At 44.0% G+C, this 21,562-nt stretch overlaps 1 protein-coding gene across 2 annotated transcripts in view; it reads right to left on the minus strand.

Annotated features, from left to right (window-relative positions):
• Positions 1 to 1,018: 1,018 nt before the first annotated feature.
• The window catches only part of UBE2H (ubiquitin conjugating enzyme E2 H), an 81,252-nt gene continuing 60,708 nt past the window's right edge, over positions 1,019 to 21,562 (minus strand). Inside the window, exons 4-7 of one of the 2 annotated variants that reach the window (XM_068132456.2) lie at positions 12,076 to 12,115; positions 11,843 to 11,895; positions 7,165 to 7,293; positions 1,019 to 1,693 (exon numbers count right to left, since the gene is read on the minus strand). In XM_068132456.2, coding sequence (XP_067988557.1) covers positions 1,569 to 1,693; positions 7,165 to 7,293; positions 11,843 to 11,895; positions 12,076 to 12,115 — 347 coding nt within the window. In that variant the 3' untranslated portion in view covers positions 1,019 to 1,568. The remainder of the gene's footprint in view (positions 1,694 to 7,164; positions 7,294 to 11,842; positions 11,896 to 12,075; positions 12,116 to 21,562) is intronic. The other variant, XM_068132457.2, reaches the window with a different exon arrangement.

Here is a 21,562-nt window from a genome sequence, read left to right on the forward strand (position 1 = left end):
ACTGTATCAGCAATGCACAGTGGCAAGATGCTAACCTCTCCTTATGCTAAACTTGTCTTTTTATGCCATTTTCTGAGCTTGGAAACAAAACAAAAACAGAAGCAGGAAACTCCAGCAAATGAAATTAATGGAGAGTAATGAAAGCCAGCTTGCATTAACTTCAGTGTGAAAGTGCAGCAAGGGATAGGGGTGGGGCTGGGAAGGAGTGGGGGAGAGGGGAAGGGGTATAAGAGCCATTTTGCATGTCCTTGACAGAGCAATATTTTCATCTTCCTCTGTGGTCTTCGCTCTCTGTCTCTCTCTCTCCATGTCTTTCTGCCATTCTTTTCAAAAGTTTTTTTTCCTTCCAATTTCTGAACCACATGAGAGTCACAGTAAGACAGATTGTGCGAGGTGAGGGAGGTTCAGTGGTGTCTTATGCCCCACATTCAAAACAGCACTGGGGCCAGTGGTCGGGAAGGCAGGAGAAAGACGGCGAAATGTTCTCACCTCCTACCCATTTACTCTCAATGATAAAAAAATGTGGTCGCAATGTCTGGATCAAAATGCTCTGCAACTTGGCTTGAACGGCACACATAGGAGTGGATGCAACGAAGAGGGAAAAGCGAGAGGAGGAAGCAGGATTGCTAGGATCCCCTCAGACATCTTGGCAAGGAGCAGAGGCCTCTCACAATACTTACAAAAGAGAAGAGGCCAAGGGGCTTTGGAGGTAGCTCTCCACACCCATCAGCCCAAGACTTCTGCCACACTGTGGCCAACACCATATTTGCAAATGTGTTCAGGGGTTCTTGGGCAGTACTTGGGAAGGCCCAAAAAGGACAGAGTTATGCAGGGCAAAGCAGTGTTAACAAAAAACGGTCACCTGCAACATTTTTGCGTTCGAGGTAAAAGTAAATGATTGCTTTGTTTTCATATTATCACTTTTCACTCTCTCGTCTCTTTAAAAATGGTGTTTAAAAAGGTTAACAAGGAAAAATTTTAACTTCATAACTCAGGAAATGAGTTCCAGGCAAACAAAAATTATGAAAATAATTTTAAAAAATGTCAGGGACTACTATGGTAAGGCAATGTTGGAGAAGTTGATATCAAGGGACTTTTGGGAAGGTTAAGGTGTGGTGAGAGAGTGAGTGGAGGAGATGGGGAGAAAGACTCCAAAATTAAAAAGGGCCAACAATATTGAATACTTCAAGGAATTACTTGTGCAAAAAAAATGTAACGATATAAAATATGACAAAGGCAATGAACAAAAGGGGCAAGAATGGTGTAGCTTATTTATGTAGTTGGACAAATGATGCCTCAGATTGAACTGCCAGTAGAAAAGGAAATGATAAAAAAAAAAAATAAACAGTACAAATGTTGATAGGACTTTGGATGGCGGTACGAAAAGGTGATGGAGAGGAGATGAAATGTGATGCAAAATGAAAAGTTACGATGAAAAAGCAAAAATGAATTAAGGGAAAGGAAAAAATGGGGGGGGGGGAGGAGGGGAGGGGTTGGGAGGTCGAGGGATACTTGGGAGAGAAGATTGGACAAAGGGTTAGGGCTTAAAACACAATCACTGATATGGGTCAAAGCTCCATGTCCTGTGTTTCGTCCTCTGAAAAGTCTGACATGGAGCTCTCCGAACTGGAGTCGGCGGCTGCTCCCTCTTGTTCTCGCAGTGCCTCTTCTGTCGCGTACTTTTGTATGTACTCTGACAAGGGTAAACATTGTGAGAGAACAGAGTGCATGTGAACATGGTGGGAGAGCTCTTGCAAAAATAAATAAATAAACAAACAAACAAAATACATATATCTATATTATAATAGGCTACGGTGATTCTGTCTGTCTGTCTGTCCGGGGGTGTGGCTTACTTGGTTTACCGAGTAGCTCCACCCATTCTTGGAAAGGCTTCATGTAAACAAATATCCACCATTTTATTAACTCGAATAGCTTTGCGGCCTGTTTAGTTAGGCCCGTGCTGTCTTTCTCTCTCACACAGGTTTATTTCAACTCTAATTCGATATATCATTTCATTTTTAACAGTCGCTAACATAGTTTTAGACTCGGTTGAAAAAAAACGGGAAGAGAATCCTATGAAAGTTTCCGTTCAGAATCCCATGAAAGTGAGGAACGAAATGATTTCTCAAAGGCCTGTAAAATAAAGCCCATTCATTGAGTCACCCTCACGATTTTATCTCGAATTCACCATCTGATTTAATAATTTTTATCGATGGTTTTTGACTCGGTCAGAAATAATTGAGAACATTCACGCACACACGGGAAAATGCAGAGATATATTTTTTTAAATCACGATACGATGATACACGAAAATACACCGCCTAAAATAACAGTCGGGGAAAATGTCGACATATATTAAAAATTCGCTTTTTCTTTTCCGTTAAGATATATTACTTTTACTTTTGATGACAGTCGTCACAAAACGACATATATTTCTTCGTTCTTATTTCATTCAACATTATTGTCCGGAAGTAAAATATGTTTCAGGAAATTACCGAGAGATATTTCTTCGTTTTTTTTTTTTTTAGTTATGTGCGCATACACTTTAAATAGGTTTATTTGAAATGTTTAATTTTCACAATGTAATTTACTTGCCATTTGTCATTTGATGATTACGAGACACGTCCTCTTGAGGATCGTGACAATTCATGCGTTGCGTGGAAACTTCCATTTCCAAAATGAATGAGACGGTCGATGGAGAATGCAGACTTGAACAGGATGCAGCAAGAAAACAAATGAGATGGGCGAACGAGTCCGTCGACTAACGACAATGCAGACTTGAACAGGATGTAGCAAGAAAACAAATGAGATGGGCGAACGAGTCCGTCGACGAACGTCAATGCAGACTCGCACAGGATGCTGCTGTAACAACGATGAGGGTTGGAGAGGAGCGAGGGGTTGGAGAGGAGTTATGGGTTGGAGAGTGAGGAGCTAGGGGTTGGGGAGTGAGGAGCTAGGGGTTGGAGAGTAGCGAGAAATTGGAGAAGAGTGAGGGGTTGGAGAGTGAGGAGCGAGGGGTTGGAGAGGTGCGAGGGGTTGGAGAGGAGCGAGGGGTTGGAGAGGAGCGAGGGGTTGGAGAGGAGCGAGGGGTTGGAGAGGAGCGAGGGGTTGGAGAGGAGCGAGGGGTTGGAGAGGAGCGAGGGGTTGGAGAGGAGCGAGGGGTTGGAGAGGAGCGAGGGGTTGGAGAGGAGCGAGGGGTTGGAGAGGAGCGAGGGGTTGGAGAGGAGCGAGGGGTTGGAGAGGAGCGAGGGGTTGGAGAGGAGCGAGGGGTTGGAGAGGAGCGAGGGGTTGGAGAGGAGCGAGGGGTTGGAGAGAAGCGAGGGGTTGGAGAGTGAGGAGCAAGGGGTTGGAGAGTGAGGAGCTAGGGGTTGGAGAGTGAGGAGCTAGGGGTTGGAGAGGGCGAGGGGTTGGAGAGTGAGGAGCGAGGGGTTGGAGAGTGAGCGAGGAGTTGGAGAGTGAGCGAGGAGTTGGAGAGTGAGCGAGGGGTTGGAGAGTGAGCGAGGGGTTGGAGAGTGAGCGAGGGGTTGGAGAGTGAGCGAGGGGTTGGAGAGTGAGCGAGGGGTTGGAGAGTGAGGAGCGAGGGGTTGGAGAGTGAGGAGCGAGGGGTTGGAGAGTGAGGAGCGAGGGGTTGGAGAGTGAGGGGCGAGGGGTTGGAGAGTGAGGGGTGAGGGGTTGGAGAGGAGCGAGGGGTTGGAGAGGAGCGGGGGATTGGAGAGGAGCAAGGGGTTGGAGTGTGAGGGCCGATTGGAGAGGAAAGTGAGGAGCGATTGGAGAGGAGAGTGAGGTTGGAGAGGAGGGTGGGGTTGGAGAGGAGGGAGGGGTTGGAGAGGAGGGAGGGGTTGGAGAGGAGGGAGGGGTTGGAGAGGAGGGAGGGGTTGGAGAGGAGCGAGGGGTTGGAGAGTGAGGGCCGATTGGAGAGGCATGTGAGGAGGCGAGTGAGGAGCGATTGGAGAGGCGAGTGAGGAGCGATTGGAGAGGCGAGTGAGGAGCGATTGGAGAGGCGAGTGAGGCACGATTGGAGGGGAGTATGAGGGATTGGAGAGGAGTGTGAGGGATTGGAGAGGAGTGTGAGGGATTGGAGAGGAGTGTGAGGGATTGGAGAGGAGTGTGAGGGATTGGAGAGGAGTGTGAGGGATTGGAGAGGAGTGTGAGGAGGTATTGGAGAGGAGTGTAAGGAGGTATTGGAGAGGAGTGTAAGGAGGTATTGGAGAGGAGTGTAAGGAGGTATTGGAGAGGCGTGAGGGTGGAGAGAGGAGAGTGTCAGGTGGAGAGTGAGGGGTCACATATTATGTGAAATAAATAAATTGTGTTCATTACACCATTTCTGGATCTGATGAATTGCCAGTAACCATTTTGTAAAATTGAATGTGCAGCATCTAACTCAATATGTCGAAATGTCACACACGTTCCTACGGGTGACCCCACTAGTGTGTGTGTATGTATATATGTATATATAATATATATAATTTTATATATATATATATATATATATATATATATATATATATATATATATATATATATTGTTATGTTTGTGGGGTAGTGATATGTAGAGTCAGGTAGATTTGTGTAGGTATCATGCTCCGGATGTCGGGTAAGAACCATGACCATGTAATAAGTTTTGTTTAGCCGAATGTCGGAGTAAGGTGTATCTTCGTCTCCATTGCGAGGAATGGGGCATGTGAACTAGTATGGGGATTATGTTAATTGCCCTTTTTTGTCAAACCTCAGTAATTTATCCTTTATCTCTTGGCACCGCACCATAGACACTAGTGAGGAGAAGCACATTACAGTAAACCCTAATAACAATAAAAACCAACCGGAAGCCAGTTCAGAACACTGCCGATAGCACCGCGGTGGCTGCATTGCCACAAAGACCAGCAGGTCGAGAGCCACGCCCAGAAGGGCCATGATTGGGTGGGAGGTTTTGATTGACAGGCGGACTGCATCACGAAGGCGGACTGCGGTTGATTGGAGGAAAAGCACCAATGACGTCAGAGGTTGGCCGATAAAAGGACGCGCTGACTGACATCTTAGTAGTACAGCCTTGGTATCGGACTTTGGTGGAAGACGGCTGTGAGCGGACATTCCTCACCTCATTGGGTTTCATCGCGGCGGCCGTGTTCCGAGATCTTGCAGTGTTGGTCGGGACGAGGCGGAAGGGCTGGGTTTTACCGACGTGTGGGAAGCAAGCTGCGCGCCTGCTGCTCACGACGGCCAGTGAGGCTGGATTCGCGCCAATAGAGCGGCTTGGTGAAAGAGGCAGAGCGCCAACAACAATGAGCCACGGTTTCCATGCTGAATTTGTGAGGATGGGCACGGCTGGGGAGCGGGCTGCACACCTGCTCGTTCGCCTCAAGCGGGAGGTCTTCATCGAGGTCTAGCAAACAAAGGCGTGTCGAGGCCTTCTTCCCGCCAAGGCAGAAGCCACGTCCGGACTGCGCGCTCCTGGTCTGACGACTGCCGACGACGCATCGAGCAGGTTGAGCTAAGTGCCACGATAACCCACAAATAATTTATTTTCCAGTTCATTTTTATATTCCCTTGTGTCTGTGTTTCTAATTCTGGTGAGGGAGCACTACATTTAGGAAGTTAGTTTACCGTCGCGCTTTTCTTTGTCCCGGCATTCCGTTTTAATAAATCCTTTCGTTATTTTCTGTACATTTGTAAATCCGTTTTCATGTGTTATTTCCGCAGGTTTGAGGACTGCCGGTGGGATCCGTTCAGGTAAGCGCTTCAGCTTCCTCCCTTTCCCTTTCTTTCTCCGGCACATATGATAGAAATCCGCATTTGATCATCGCCTTAGGACAGGGGTCAGGAACCTTTTTGACTGGGAGAGCCATAAAAGCCAAATATTTCTAAATATATTTCATTGAGAGCCATATAGTATTTTTAACGTATAATAAATTAAATATGTCTTACTTTTAGATCTTGTATACAAAAAAAAAAAAAAAAAAAAAAAAAAATGCGACTTCTGGTGCTGCATGGTTTTGCTAATGGCCTTGTAGTCTGGTTCATACGTGGTGAGGTTGAGCTTCATGCAGGCATTGAGGCTTCCATCAGTTAAACGTGAGCGTAGGTTGGTCTTAATGTTCCTCATATGCGAGAATGACTGCTCACATGCATATGTAGAGCCAAACATGGTCAATACGGCAATACTCACACGCTGCATTGTGTGGTATGTCACAGGAAGCTCGTTCCAAGTTTTAAGAATCAGCTGGTCTTCAGGTTGAAGATTTTTCATTTCTGTCCACTTGTGTTCCCTCGCCAGCTCTGCTCGCTGTCGCGCAAGACTTTCCAACTCTCCATTAAGTGACTTGAACTTACTCATCCACATGTCTGATGCCTTCAGGTCAGCAACTTCCAGCTCAAAGTCTCCGATAGAGACCCCGGGGATGCATGTCAGGTCGATTTTGTCCACTGCACACTCATGTGGATGAGTGATGAACTTGAAAAGACCAGTGCGCGCACGAAATTCTCCAAAACGTGCTTTGAATGACTGCAGGAGATTGGACGTAAAGCCAGCTAGCTTTTGCAGGAGATTCCAAACTGATTTTTTTTTTTTTCGACTCAAAATTGTCTGGGAGCCATATGCCGTCACCGGAAGAGCCATATATGGCTCGCGAGCCATAGGTTCCCGACCGCTGCCTTAGGAGTTAAAAGCTTGCTATTGGCCATCCGTGACTCTCCTGGTGTTAATTGGGAGGAATCGCACGACAATATATTACACACACACACACACACACACACACACACACACACACACACACACACACACACACACACACACACACACACACACACACACACACACACACACACACATATATATATATACATACACACTCGCAAGAGTAAAAGGTCAAAATATTAGCCATTGGTTCGAATAAAAAAAATAACAGCCATAACATTGGCTGCAGAACTGTGGGCTTGAAGAGGGATACAGGATCCAAAATAAGAGACAAGAGAAAGGCAGTAGTTGACAGCAGTTGGAAAGACAACCATGGAGAGCATTCAAGCTCAAACAAAACTGATGTTCTGTACATATACATGCAATAATAGAAAACATCTTTAGTCGAATGGAACAACAATTCAAAGCTCACCCCTTCTCAAATGGGCCCATTATTAATGTTACAAAGCAAGCCCACAATAAACCGGCCAAACCTCGGATCTTCTGCTTGTACTCCTCGGGCTTGTGCAAGTACATGGCGGCAGCATCACCGTTTAGTGGGTCGATGGGGTTTGGATACGCCAAAAGCTGAGGCAGAAATGACTCAAAGATGTTTGACAGGTCTGGTTGGGCCAGCGTGGTGAAGGGGAAATCAGTATGTGAACAGCGAATTGCGAAATCAGCATCACATTTACAACCATTGTCTCCAGTATATCCGTTTTGTATATGTCACCCTTTGCAGGTTAAAAGTACTTTGAACAGTCATCATCCCACACAGCAAAAAACAGTGCAAACATCAGCATTTCACATTGAGAATAGCCTCAATTATATGGGAGGCGGCAATTAGATTTGGTATGTTTAACGGAAACGTACATAGAAATCAATCTCGAAGTTGAGGCAAATTACATTTTACAATTTAATACAGTAGAGTGACGTTGTACTATATGATAACTTCGATATGACAAACAGCACCTTGAGTGACCAGTCACAATATCATGACCAACACCTTGGAAAAACAAAACAAATTGGCACTCCCAGAAGGGAGGGGGAGGAGGGGGGGGAAATATCAGAGGAAGTGAGGGATCAGAGGATGACCTCTGACCTTTGACACTGAAATCTAATCAGTTCATCTTTGCATCATATTAATACTTGCACCGAGTTTGATCAAAATCCCCATCACTGCTTCACAAGTTAGCGCAGTAACAGAATGTTTACCTAATGGACCTCTGACCTTTGACCCCATAATGTACTTGGTTCATCTTTGCATCATTATACATACTTGTACCAACATTTACTTAGATCCCTTTAGCCGTTCTTCTTAACTTATCACGGACATGAAAACCTATAACGGACACACGGACAACCCGAAAACATAATGCCTCCGGCAACCGGTGCAGGCATTAAAAAAAAAAACCATCTGTCCAACAAATGTGCAGAAATAATTCAACACAGGCCAGCAAGAACCTCCACACCTCAGAAGAATTCACCACCTGGACACTGACGAATGCCCTTCCTCAAAGTGATCAGCCAAAGTGAGGCAGCACAGCAGCTTGAAAGGTTTCTTCCTCCTCCAGTGAGCCAAATCATCAGGCCAGTGTAAACTTACAAAGATGTATACTATGATGCCCTCTTATTCCAGCAAGACAATCACAAACATTACATAATTTTGCACATTAAAGAGCTGGAAGTTGCATTTCGGACAGAAAGAGAAAACGGATAGATCACACTCTGTACAGTGAGCATTAATCGGCCAGGTGGAGTGTGAGGCCAGAAGCAGATGGTTATTAGTGATTCGTATGCGGCCTGTGGCTGCTGGTTGTGTCATTTTTATGGAAGCACGGCTGTATAGCTGATGCAGTGCCCTGTTACCAGTAAACTGGTATTCATTTTACCGACCTCGGAAGGATGACAGGCTGAGTTAACCCGCCTGGTGTTATTTCAAAGGCATTACAGGGGCTTGAACTCAAGACCCTAAGCTCTAAAGCCAGCCACCTTAACCATTAAGCCAACACCAGGCTTTGGCAGGTAGTAAAAAGTCGGAATTAACTTATGCCATCTGGGAAACAACTGGAGACTGGGAATTCTCCCTCATGCCAAATTCCTCTTCAGTAAATCTGAACTTCTCAGCGTCCAAGGCCTTTGGCCCAGTTGCATAAAACTCCCTTAACCTTAAGGAAAGGTACAGTACATTGTAATTCCTCAGCTAAGGATTTCCTTGAGAGCTGTTGCATAAACAGCCCTTCGGGATAAGGATTTCCTTAAAGTTGCTATGTCAGGCAACCAATCAGATTGGAGAAAGAGACGTCTGTAAGCAAGAGGAAAAAAAAAAAACACAACACACACAACACACACAACACACACAACACACACACCACACACAACACACACAACACACACAACACACACAACACACACAACACACACACACACACACACACACACACACACACACACACACACACACACACACACACACACACACACACACACACACACATACACACACTCTCTTGTATACGGAATCGAGGCTTGTGTAAGAGCTAACACATTGAACATGAAAACATGCACAGACACATAAAACATGCAATGAAGGGAGCGGGAGACAAGAGGGATGGGAGAGGGAAGCACACAAGCACAACAACAGCAGAGAACAGGGAGGTCGTTAGGTCTGTGGAAGGGGGAGGGGGGAGGGCTGGGGGAGGAGGGAGGGGTACATGGTATAAAGCAAATGAACACGACTAGGAATTTCACTAGTAGGAATTTCAGGAAAGAAGTTGGTGATTGAAAGAGGCGGATTTGGGGTGTTTTAACGGGAAAGAAAAGATCAAGGTTTTGGATGGGAGAAGATAAGAGATGGTGGTGAACAGCTGTTTTAAAGACCTGGAGGGAGGAGAGGGATTGAACAGAGTTTGGGAGTTTGTTCCAGAGGTGGAAGAAAAGAGGAATGAAAGAGTGAAGGTGAGCAGAGAGTCTTGATTTTGGCAGTTTCACCAGAAGAGGGTTGCTGAACATATCATTTTAAATGACACTTGTTAACTCAACTGGACTACCATCCAGTTGAGTTCATCATCTACTGAACCCTCCGGCATCCGTCGTCTATCGTCGACGTGTCGTCCGTTAACTTTTCGACGTTAACACTCCAGCGTCCACAAATATCAACCGATTCTGATCAAACTTGACATGCAGCATCCTTCCCCAAGGACCAGGTTCGTATTACATTTCAGCCCGAAACGTTGAAAAATGGCGGACTTAGCCGACCATTTTGTTTTTGGTCATGAAAACGACGTTAACACTCGAGCGTCCACAAATATTAACAGATTTTGATCAAACTTAGAATGTTTAACCCTTACCACACAAGGTAGGTTGCTATTGCATTCCAACCCGATCCGTCACAAAATGGCCGCCATAGGCCGCCATATTGCTTTCAGCTCAGAAATGACGTTAAGACTTTAACGTCCACAAATATTTATGGATTTTGATCAAACTTGGTGTGTGAGACTTGTCCAGTCAGTTCAGTTGAGTTCTGCTTCCCTGGAAGCTCTAGTTATATGTTGCATGGGGAACACGTGCTTGCGGATGAAGGGGGAATAAAATGATTATTGTGTAAAATTCATTAGATTCTCATTGAGCATTTTATTACTTCTGCCATCGAAAGTGGACGGAGCTTATGGTCCAGTTACGTAAAGCATCCTTTAGGAAAATTTTGTTGATTTCCTTAACTTTTCCCTTAAATACATCCTTAAGTTGAGAATGGTTGCATAATAAGAATAACTCTTAATACCTCCTTCCTTAACGTTAAGGTAGCACTCCCCCCCCCCCTCCCCACCCCCCATCCTTAACCACAAACCTTTGAGTTTCCAAATGGCGCTCTTCATGGAAATTGGTCACAAAGAGGGCGATTATCGCAGCACGACACAAGAGACCGATATAACAATTCTTGCATAATTGAGTTATTATTGTACATTGTGAAACGGCGGCGGCGGCACAGTGCGGCAGCACAGTGCCTTGGCGGCAAATTGTGCGGCGGCACAGTGCCTTGGCTAACATTGTCACACTTTCATGACATCCAGACTATTTTGCTTGTGGTTTCACACTCGTATGCTTGTATGTATGATAAACAAAAACGAAAATCTGAAATATTTTGCAGGAATGTTATATGGGGCTAGTGTAACAAAAAATAAAAAAATAAAAAATAAAAAAGGTATGACTATCAATATGAGAATATTTTTCACAAACGGGATGTTTGATGCACCATCGTGTCCATTTCTTACAAAACTTGATGGATGACAAACATTCTAAGAACAAGATAAGTTGCAACCAGTGGCTGGGGAACAAATGAATCCACAATATTAAAAGAGGGTAACACGAGGAGTCATGGGAGGAAAACCCTACGTTCTAAAAGTAGCCAATTATATATTCATTTTTTACTCTGCCAACATTTTATTGCAACTCAGTGTTACTGAGTGCAACTGAGAATTAATAGTGATGTAGAACTTTTTTTAATACAATGGTTGTTATTGTGTTTTATTGCAATCGTCTAATTTTAGCCAAACAATGTTTACGTCCAAGATACCGTGCGGTTCCTCCTCTGCTACATGTTTAGGAACATCTCTCGGAGAGGTCGCCTCCATGTACGAAGTTGTTCCTCCTCTGCTACATGTTTAGGAACGTCTCTCGGAAAGGTCGCCCCCATGTACGAAGTTGTTCCTCTTCTGCTACATGTTTAAGAACGACTCTCGGAGAAGTCGACTCCATGGTCGAAGCAGCACTTCCAGTAAGGAATATGTACAAGCTTGTTGTGTATTTGGGCATTCAGGATTCTCTCGAATCATATTGCAATACCCGTCTGCTCAAAGGATTCAAATCAGATCATGTTTAAGCAAAGATGCGCTCAACAACGAATATGCTGGAGGAGAAAAACAACAAGTTTACAATGCCCATAAGGTTTTCCCACTATAAACATGCATGGAAAATATCATGGTTGCTTTGTTGGGTACTTTAAAGGAGCTTAAGTTGTCGTTTGATTTTGCATTGAAATCACGAAGAAAAAATGTCACAAATGACAACATCAATTCAAAAATTTCAAATATCCTTCATAGCCAGATGAAAATGTTTGCTCTATATCTTTATCAAAACTTTTCAAGAGAGTAACATCAATAATGACAAACTTACCATACAAGGCTGTCCAAGTTTGGTTTATAACATCCAAGCACACTGTACCAGATCTAGATTGGGAAAGGGACAGAGTGGAGGAAAATACATGGATGTTGTTCCATTAAAAAAAAAAAACGGTGATTTGAGAGTAAATTGTGCAAACAATTATCAAATATAAAGACAAAAATGTCTCAAACAGATATTTGGCTACTCCAAAACCACTTTTTGAAGACACTGTGTCACAGACTTACGCTTCATCGATGTTGGGATGAAATATTTTGTTCATAAACCCTGAAAAGAACAAAGGAGCGTTTGCATCACATGTTGAAGAAATGTCGTGACAGCAAATACAGTATAATGAATAGCATGAAAAGCCAGTAATAATAGCATTTCAATAACTTCAAAAAGCAGAGTGTAGTTCAGAAACATCACACACAAAAAACTTGATCACAAAATGATGAAAAAACAAAACTAGAAAGCATCTGACAATGCAAATCCCAACCGCTTTGTATTCAGACTTCTTCCATATGCTAAACATGACAAAAACAGCTAAAACTAGAACACTCTTCAACATCACGACGTCGATCGATATGCCTCCGCCCACATTAGTACATCATTATACATACTTGTATCAAGTTTGATTTAAATCCATTCAGCTGTTCTCAAGTATCGCATTTTTACCTGACATGACCTCTGACCTCATCAAAATCACAAAATCCCCTCACTTCTCACATTTGATGCCAACATATAAACGGTTCACCTTTGCATCATAATATATATTTATACCAAGTTTGGTCAAAATCCGATCACCAGTTCACAGGTTAGAACAGTAACAGAATTTTTACTTAATAGGACCTCTGACATTTGAGCTAGTGTCAAACTGGATAATGACCCCATAATCTAATCAGTTCATGTTTACATCATTATGCATACTTGCACGAGGTTTGATTTAAATTCCTTCAGCTGTACTGAAGTTATCACATTTCTACCTGACATGACCTCTGACTTTCGATCTGTTGATACAATAATCCAATCAGTTCATCATTGCATCATATATACATGCACCAAATTTGTTCAAAATCCCATCACTTGTTCACAAGTTGGAATGGCAATACAAATTGTACATTACATGACCTCTGACCTTTGACCTCAAAATGGCAATCTAATAAGTTAATCTTTACCTCATGATACATACCTACCCCAAATTTGACCAAAATCCCTTCAGTCGTCAGGTTATCGTGGAAACGAAAACCTATCACGGATGGACGGGACGGGCAACCCAAAAACATAATGCCTTGGGCGACTTCGTCGGCGGAGGCATACAAAATTGATTTTAGGTGACCTTGACCTTTTGAGCTCAAAAGCAATAGGCTTTCCTGCCGGTTCCGGTTACTTGAGCTTCAGTTGTGCCGATTTTTCGGCCCTGCTTTTTTCCTCAAAGATAAGTACTCCACGTGCCAAGTTTTGTCTTGTGATAAATGGTCGTTTTGTCATGTTTCTTCTATCTATATAATAATAGCGTAAGGACTCGACTTTGTTATCCCTTTTACGCCGCACCCAGTGACGATGCCCACGGCACTAATGGATTTACGATCTACGAACCGCGCTCTTTGTTTATCACGTACAGCCATACTCGAAAAATCTGAATTAGCCGACGTTGGGGCCCAAAAGCATCCGGTTAACTGCCGATAAGACGCCATCTTACGACGCCATCGTATTGGCGTCTGCTGGGCGAAGGCGAAGCAAGTCGTCCGCTGATTGGACAGGCGAAGGCGAAAGCAAGCCGTCCACTGAGTGGACAATCCAGAGCATGAATTTGTGCCGGTGTTGGCGATCGTTGTTCATATACGCACTCTTCATTCTCATCTTTCTTCCTAACTCTTACTCGGACAAGCAAATCCCCTATGCCATCCATAATGGTACACTCTATCCATACACCACATCCTCCCTTCCGTGGATGTTCCACGGGTTTCGGCTAGTTTATTTGAATGTCCCTGTGTTTACTGTGTGCTTCTAGTTCGTTTTTGTTTTGAATTTTATGCACATTTGTGAGAATTCGTCGGACTTTTCGTACCAGGTTATTTGTGACCTACCCATTTATCTCGTGGCCACGATAGTTTTTATTTGTCCTTTCTCTGTACTCCAGTCCCTTTATTTTACCTCCAACCCCCACTTCCTCAATTTCCTCCCAACTACATACCTTCTGCTTAATGTCTTAAATACTTATAATTTTAAAAAAGCCAAAAAAATCAATAAATAAATTACTGCTCACCACACATTGCCCTGCGACCACGTGTCGTCTCTTCCCTCCCCTCTTCCTCCATCTTGCTGAATTCACCTTTCTATCCCCACTCTGTTCATGAAGTATTCACCGTAGTCCTTCATGATTTTTCAACATTTATCTTTTCACTTTACCCTAATTTTGCTTGCAACAAATCCTTTAAAATAATAATAATAATAATAATAATAATAATAATAATAATAATAATAAAAAGGAGTACCTCTGACCATACTAACTTGTATACACCTCCACGTTCCTTTGAGCTACACTCCACTCAGCTTGTCAATCGAGATACTGCTTCTTCCATTTCCTCCTTTTTGAACCAGTCTGCAATCTTTGTCCTCCAAGCCTCCCTGCCCTCACTTGGGAGAACACATAGACAGGTTTCACGGTGTATGTTTTCAAATGTTTCAACTTCCTTTTGCTCCCATGATGAATTCTCTCTCAGAGAGCCACACCAGTGCCGCCAAGTCTGGCGTTTCACTCAGGCCGACTGGCATGGTCTTCAAGCAGCCAACAAACATCTGGACTGGTCTCCCATCTCTGCTGTCTCTGATATTAACTCATCCTGGGAATTTTCCCCAAGTAAATTGTTCTCTCTCATGCACAGATTTATCCCATCTCGTCTTCAGATGTCATACCCTTCATCCCGTCCATGGTACACTGAATCTCGTGGTGAGGCAGTTGCCCTGAAAAAACTTGCCTTCGCCTCATGGAAGGCAAATCTCAGTTCCTTTCACAAAGCTTGGAATAAGTATGTGTATACCCTCAGGAGAGCCAGGAAACAATATATCTCTACTCTCAAGATTGAACTCTCAAAACTGTCTCCCTCCTCCAAATCCTGGTGGCGTCTGGTCAAATCTGTTTGTTGTTTGTTCCCCTTCCAACCCTTCCCTTACCTGAAATGGCTACACAGCTGACATTGCACGTGAAAAAGCTGAATGCCTAAACTCTGCTTGCTTCGAAATAGTGTGTCCCAAACTCATGTCTCTCTGCAGTCTGCACCCACCGTACCCAGTCAAACCCAGCTGCTCCTGAACTCTGTGTCGTTCTCTCCCGACAAGGTGGAGAAGTTTCTGTCAAACCTCGACTCCGATTCTGAAAGCGGACCAGACGACATCAGCCCACGGGTCATAAAAACCTGCTCTGCCGTTCTATCACACACTCTCTCTGTTCTTTTCACCCTCTCATTTGCTCAAGGTCATCTTCCTTCTGCTTGGAAATCAGCCAACATCACCGCTTTGCACAAAAAGGTGTGCAAAAACAGATCCTTGCAACTACAGACCAATCAGCCTGCTTCCAATTATCAGCAAAGTCATGGAGTCAATCATTGTTTCTGACATTAAATCCTTCCTCTTCTGCAATGGCTTGATCTCAGATCATCAATTTGGTTTCAGACCAGGTCACTCTATTCTGGACATGCTGTTTCTGCTGTCTCAACAATGGATGGAGGTCCTCAAAGCCAAACAGGAAATCAGAGCTGTCTCCCTTGACATATCACATGCCTTCGATACGGTCTGGCACCCCACCCTGCTCACCAATCACTCCTTCTATTGTATCCATGGAAACCTCCACACGTGGCTTGCCGCCTCCCTCTCCTGTCGTAGTCAACGTGTGGCTCTAAATGGAATTCTTTCATCTCCTCTTCCTGTCCAGGCTCAAGCTCCTCAAGGCAGTGTTTCGGCCCTGTGCTTTTTCTAATCTTCATCAATGATCTCTCCGACTCACTGGAAAATCCTCTTTATCTCTTTGCTGATGACTCCACACTCTGCCGTTCCATCCCTCATCCCTCAGATCGGAAGGCAGCAGCCTTACCATTCTCTGCAGACCTGGAAAAAAATCACAGGCTGGTCAAACACTTGATACATGTCTTTCAATCCTGACAAATCTCACACTCTCACTTTGACTCTCAGAAAAGACCATCTGGAGAACCCTCCCATTTACTTTCTCAAAAATCCTCTCGAAGAAGTTCTGTCACTCAAACTTTTGGGTCTCACTATCTGCCATGATCTTTCCTGGGAAAACCACATTTCAAAGCTGACCTACAAAGCTAGTCGCCGACTTGGCATCCTCCATCGTGCAAAGTCCTTCTTTGGCACACCTGAGCTCCTCACCACATACAAGGCTTTCATCCACAGCTCAATGGAATACTGCTCTCCCCTCTGGGCTGGTGCTCCTACCTCACACCTAGCTCGGCTTCATGCTGTAGAAACCAAGGATTTTAGAATCATTGGTATCTTCCGCGATGAAGCCGATTCTGACGACCTTTTTCTCTCTCTCACCACAGGCAGGTTGGTGGTATTTGTCGTCCACCGCCTCCTGCTCAAATTATGCAAACCCTGTTCAAATTTCAAGTCAATCAGATGAAAATTGATGACTTTATGCAAACTTGACCATTTGACCTAAAAAAAACAATCAGCTACCAGCTTTTGATTGTTGAACCAATTCAGTGACCGCATATGCAAAATCTTAAAATTTTAGGTAAATCGGATGAAAGTTGATTTTAGGTAATGCTGACCTTTTGAACAAATTATTAATGTCTTTCCCATATTCTCATAATAAAGCTTTGTTGATGTTATGTCAAAAGCTCAAATGTTAAAAAGTTACGACACACACACCGACACACACACCGACACACACACACACACCGACACACACCGACACACACACACACACACACACACACACACACACACACACACACACACACACACACACACACACACACACACACACACACACACACACACACGCAAAATCCTGTCGCCCTGATGAGCGGTGGATGGGCTAATAAGCACAATCGTATGGATATTTTGTCTGAAAACAAAAACAAAAGCTAAATGGCTCTCATTTAGACCACAGAGGTCGAGTGACCTTTAAGTACGACATGTGCTCAACCTTAAATACCCCTCAACGGAGAAGGGGAGGGTGAGAAAATAACAGAGGTAAGGGACATTGAGAACATAGGGAGGGGATGTTAGGAAATAGGAAAGAAGGGGGAAGAAGGGGGAAGAAGGTAAAATAAAGGATTGGTATGGAGGGTGGATTGGGGGGGGGGGGGGGGGAATGGGACAGAGGGTGAAGGAGGCTTTGGATGAAAAGGTTGAAACTACATTTTAAACAGCCAAGTAGTAGTGCTAATGATGTGCAGAAGTGTGTTTTGATAGCAAGCGGAGTATTGTGATCAGTCTCGGTTGTTTTTAATAAAGGATATTACTGTGTTGGAGAGAGCAGCAATAAGCAACTATAATTCAGCAGATAGGAACTAGTAACGAGGGCTATTAGGTCTTTGTTGTAAAAGAGATAAGTGTGTTCAGAGTCTTAAAGAAGACTGACAAAATAAATGGATGATAAAATAAAATAATAAAGCAGAGTTTAAAGTTCAAAGCGAGCGACATTGGAGATGAGACCGGGTTATTCATTATTATCTTTGGGATTGTATATGAAACAGTTTGGCAGGAATGGGAGTGAAAGCATGGACCGTGAAAAGATTGAATAAATAAAACAAATACCGAGATAGAGTTTACGGTTAACAACCGAGTCTCCAGCTTTGGCCCTAATGCACCATTTCACACCAACACCACGGAAATACGTCCCTCGGCAGTAATTGTCGAACCGTGCCAATGTGATGATAGCATTTCCCAAAACAAGCCCAAAGCCCCATTGGCGTGGAAGTCGGGTCTACCCGACTTCGGGAAGATTTCGGGAAGATTAAATGCCCAAGTAGATAAAGTATATACGTTCCATCAAGGACGGCCTCTCCAAATACCAATGCGCAGTGTGAATGAGCCTTGTTGCATTTAAAATGGGTGATGGGTCGGGGGTAGCGGGGTGGCTTAAGTGGAAAAGGGTGTAGGGTATGTATATAGCAAATGATGGGCTGGTGGTGAGAAAAGGTTGAAGCCAGCAATTTACCTCAATCCGTTGACACCCCATATGTATTTCCCATGACCATATACACGATGACCTTCTGCATATAAGACGCTCCTTCAAATTCAGGTGAGACGGCAAATCACCTTCCGGACCATTAAAAGGAAGTTTGAAGTTTAAAAATGCAACTATGAACATGGAAAGAAAGGCAAGAAAGTTATTGGTGTTTGAAATTTGCCTGAAAAAGGCCTGGAATTTGCAGCAGTGAATGCTTGTTTTCCAAGCAAACTTCACGTGATGATCTTTACTCACCCGGGAGTAAACGACCTCAGATTTGCTTAAGGCATCCCCTCAGTGTCTCTCTTTATAATATACCATACTCTTCACGGAGCATCGGCAATGCCGAAGCAGCGGCATCCTGAGCAAAGATTAAACTGACTGGTTTGCCATTGCCATCCCAGCAGTGCAGCGGTTGGGGCAGGAATTTGTAACTTGATAATGGTGCCGGTGATAGCTCGACTACTCTTCACGAAGGACACCATGGTGTGTTTAACATCCAACAATCAATGCCAGCAGATGAGATCCCCGTTTAACGTGAATCCGATGGACGGCACCACACATTGATGAATCACCCTGCCGGTGAAACACCAGGACGACAATTTATAGCTGGGTTGGGATTCGAACCCAGGCTAGACGGCTTAGGAGTGAGTGTTCGTACATTTAGGCCATCCTGAAAGCAAATCCTCCCCTCCCCCCAATCCCTCCAAGATTATGGATGGCTTAAAAGCTGGATTCAGCCAGTACGTCATGAAGTTAATGGGATCAGACAGCAGAGAATTGAAATGGTGCCAGCAATGCCAATACAAATGGAAATACAATCAACCCTGTTATTTTGAATAGATACGTTCCAGAAACCATGCAGATTGGTAAAAATTTAAATAAGTGAGAATTCAAATATTTTGCTTTTTGTTTTGAATTCAAAAATACAGAATATTGCAATTAAAACCTACTAGTGCACCCATTCACTTGCGCTACTTTACTGTACAATAGACTCCACTCAGAGCTTCCAGGAACCAATGACAGACCTACCATCACAAGAACGAAGGTAAAATATATATATATATATATATATCTATATATATATATATCTGTGCAGTGTCTGTCTTGTGTTGTGTTGTGTTGTCCTGTCTTGTCTTGAGTCGTCACTGAACTACTTTCTCAAACTTTTGTGAAATCGTACCAAACTTCTGGTATACACATATCTCTCCCGTCGGTATGTCCTGTGGGTATTTTCTTTTTAAAAATAATTTCCAATTTTTTTTTAATTTTTGGGGGATTATTTTAGGGAATTTTTTTTTTTTTTCAATTGAAGTTTTCAACTTCAATTGTTTATAAAATGTGATATCACATATATTACAAATACATTTGGAGGTATTTTGAATTATGTGGTGGTGACGTGTTTTTAAATGAGGTGGTGGTGAGGTGTTTTTGAATCACATGGTGGTGAGGTGTTTTCAAATCACATGGTGGTGAGGTGTTTTAAAATCACATGGTGGGGGGATGTTTTGAATTACGTGGTGGTGAGGTATTTATAATTATGTGGTGGTGAGGTGTTTTTAATTATGTGGTGGTGAGGTGTTTTGAATTATGTGGTGGTGAGGTGTTTTGAATTACAGACTTGGCATTTAATATGGAATATTTTTTTTGTGGGGGTGAACTTACTTTTCAAGATGACTTAGAACCAAAATTTCATTGGAATTATGTTGAAATTATTCGAGATTTTGTTAATGTGACCTTCAAAAGAAACAAAAACCACATTTGACATTTCGAAACAAATAAATTGATCCTTGAAAGTGATGGAAACTGATATCGAACTAAATTCATGGACAGTACTGTGTTAAACTTCTGTACGTTTTCCAGAAGTATCTCTTTATTTTGCACATTAGCCAAAATATATTTTTAACAAAAACAAAAGTTAAATTACGACTGGGATTACGGACAGTAAAATTACAGTTCAGTACTTTGTGTAACCCCCATGAGCATTCAGGAGAGCACGTACACGTTGAGGCATGCTGTTCACGAGATTTGCCAAGGTTTGGACAGGAATCGCTTGCCATGCAGTGACAATAGCCTGCTGCAATTCACGCACAGAGGTCGGCTGCTGGTCCAAGTGGTCGATTTGACGCGTTAATTCTGCCCACAAGTTCTCTATCGGATTCATATCCGGTGACATGGCAGGCCACTCCATATGCTCTACACAACGGTCAGCAAGAAAGTGTTGGATCATGCGAGCACGATGAGGCCGTGCATTGTCATCTTGGAAGACAAAGTTTCCTCGAAAGGCTGCACGAGAAAATGGAAGCAATGTTTCTTCCAGAATGGCCCTGTACTTGAACTGGTTCAGGTTTCCATTCAGAACAACCAGGTCAGTTTTTCCCCCTGCATGAAAAGCAGCCCAAACGGTCACCCCACCACCTCCAGCTTGGACTCTTGGCACTATACAATCTTTGTTGTAGGCTTCATGCAGTTGTCTGCGCACTCGGACGCGGCCATCTTGACGATAGACCAGAAATCTAGACTCGTCACTGAAGATCACGTGATTCCAGTGTCCTGGCTGCCATTGACGGTGCTCTCTGGCCCACTGCAATCGGCGCTGGCGGTGTTGTCTGGTCAGGCGTGGCTTTCTCAGGGGACGCCTGGCACGATAGCCTGCTTGAACCAATCGTTGGTTGACTAGCCTTCTGGATACAGGCACATTTGTCAGTTGCTGCCACTCAGCCCTAAGCCGATTAGCTGACTTGGTACGGCCATTGCGGACTAACCGGTGCAGCTGGCGATCATCCCTCCTTGTGGTTCTGCGGGGACGTCCTGGCCTCGGTAGAGGAGTAGGGACACCCCTCTGAGCATTTCGTTTCAGGATCTTTGACACCTGACCTTTAGTGATGCCATACTGCCGAGCAATAGCACGCTGTTTCATGCCGTAATTTTGTAAAGCCACCACTCCATGACAAACAGCATTGTCGAGTTGACGGACCATCTCCAGAGGAAGCGGCAATAACTTTTGGAGACGTGCAGCAGTTGTTTTCCACTAATACAGAACGCAACAACCCTTGTACACCCGACTGTGAAGCCAATCATCAAATGCACCTGTCCGTACATTTTGCCACGCCGCCTGTGATATTTTTTTTTTTTTTTTTTTTTTGTATACAAGATCGAGGCTCGTGAAAGAGCGAACATTAATCACACAGAAAGACAAACAGACACATAAAACAAATAACATCGGGAGCGGTAGACAAGATGGGGAGAGAGGGGGAAGGACACAAACACAACATTTGAGAGCAGGGACCGAGAGACATGGAGACATCGAGAGATCTGTGGGAGGGAGAGGGCTTTGGGGGGGAGGCATGTGAAGGGGCGGAGGCATGTGAAGGGGGGGGGGAGGCATGTGAAGGGGGGGGGGGGGGTGGGAGAGGTATAAACATATAGACACTGCCAGGACTTCCAGGAAAGAAGTTGGAATTTCAAACAAGGTGGATCTGGGGTGAATTAGTGGGGGTAGAAAAGATCAATTTTTCCTGTTGTTGACT

The sequence above is a fragment of the Myxine glutinosa genome, assembly GCF_964187855.1.
Source record: "Myxine glutinosa chromosome 12 unlocalized genomic scaffold, kmMyxGlut1.1 SUPER_12_unloc_1, whole genome shotgun sequence".
NCBI classification, from domain to species: domain Eukaryota; kingdom Metazoa; phylum Chordata; class Myxini; order Myxiniformes; family Myxinidae; genus Myxine; species Myxine glutinosa.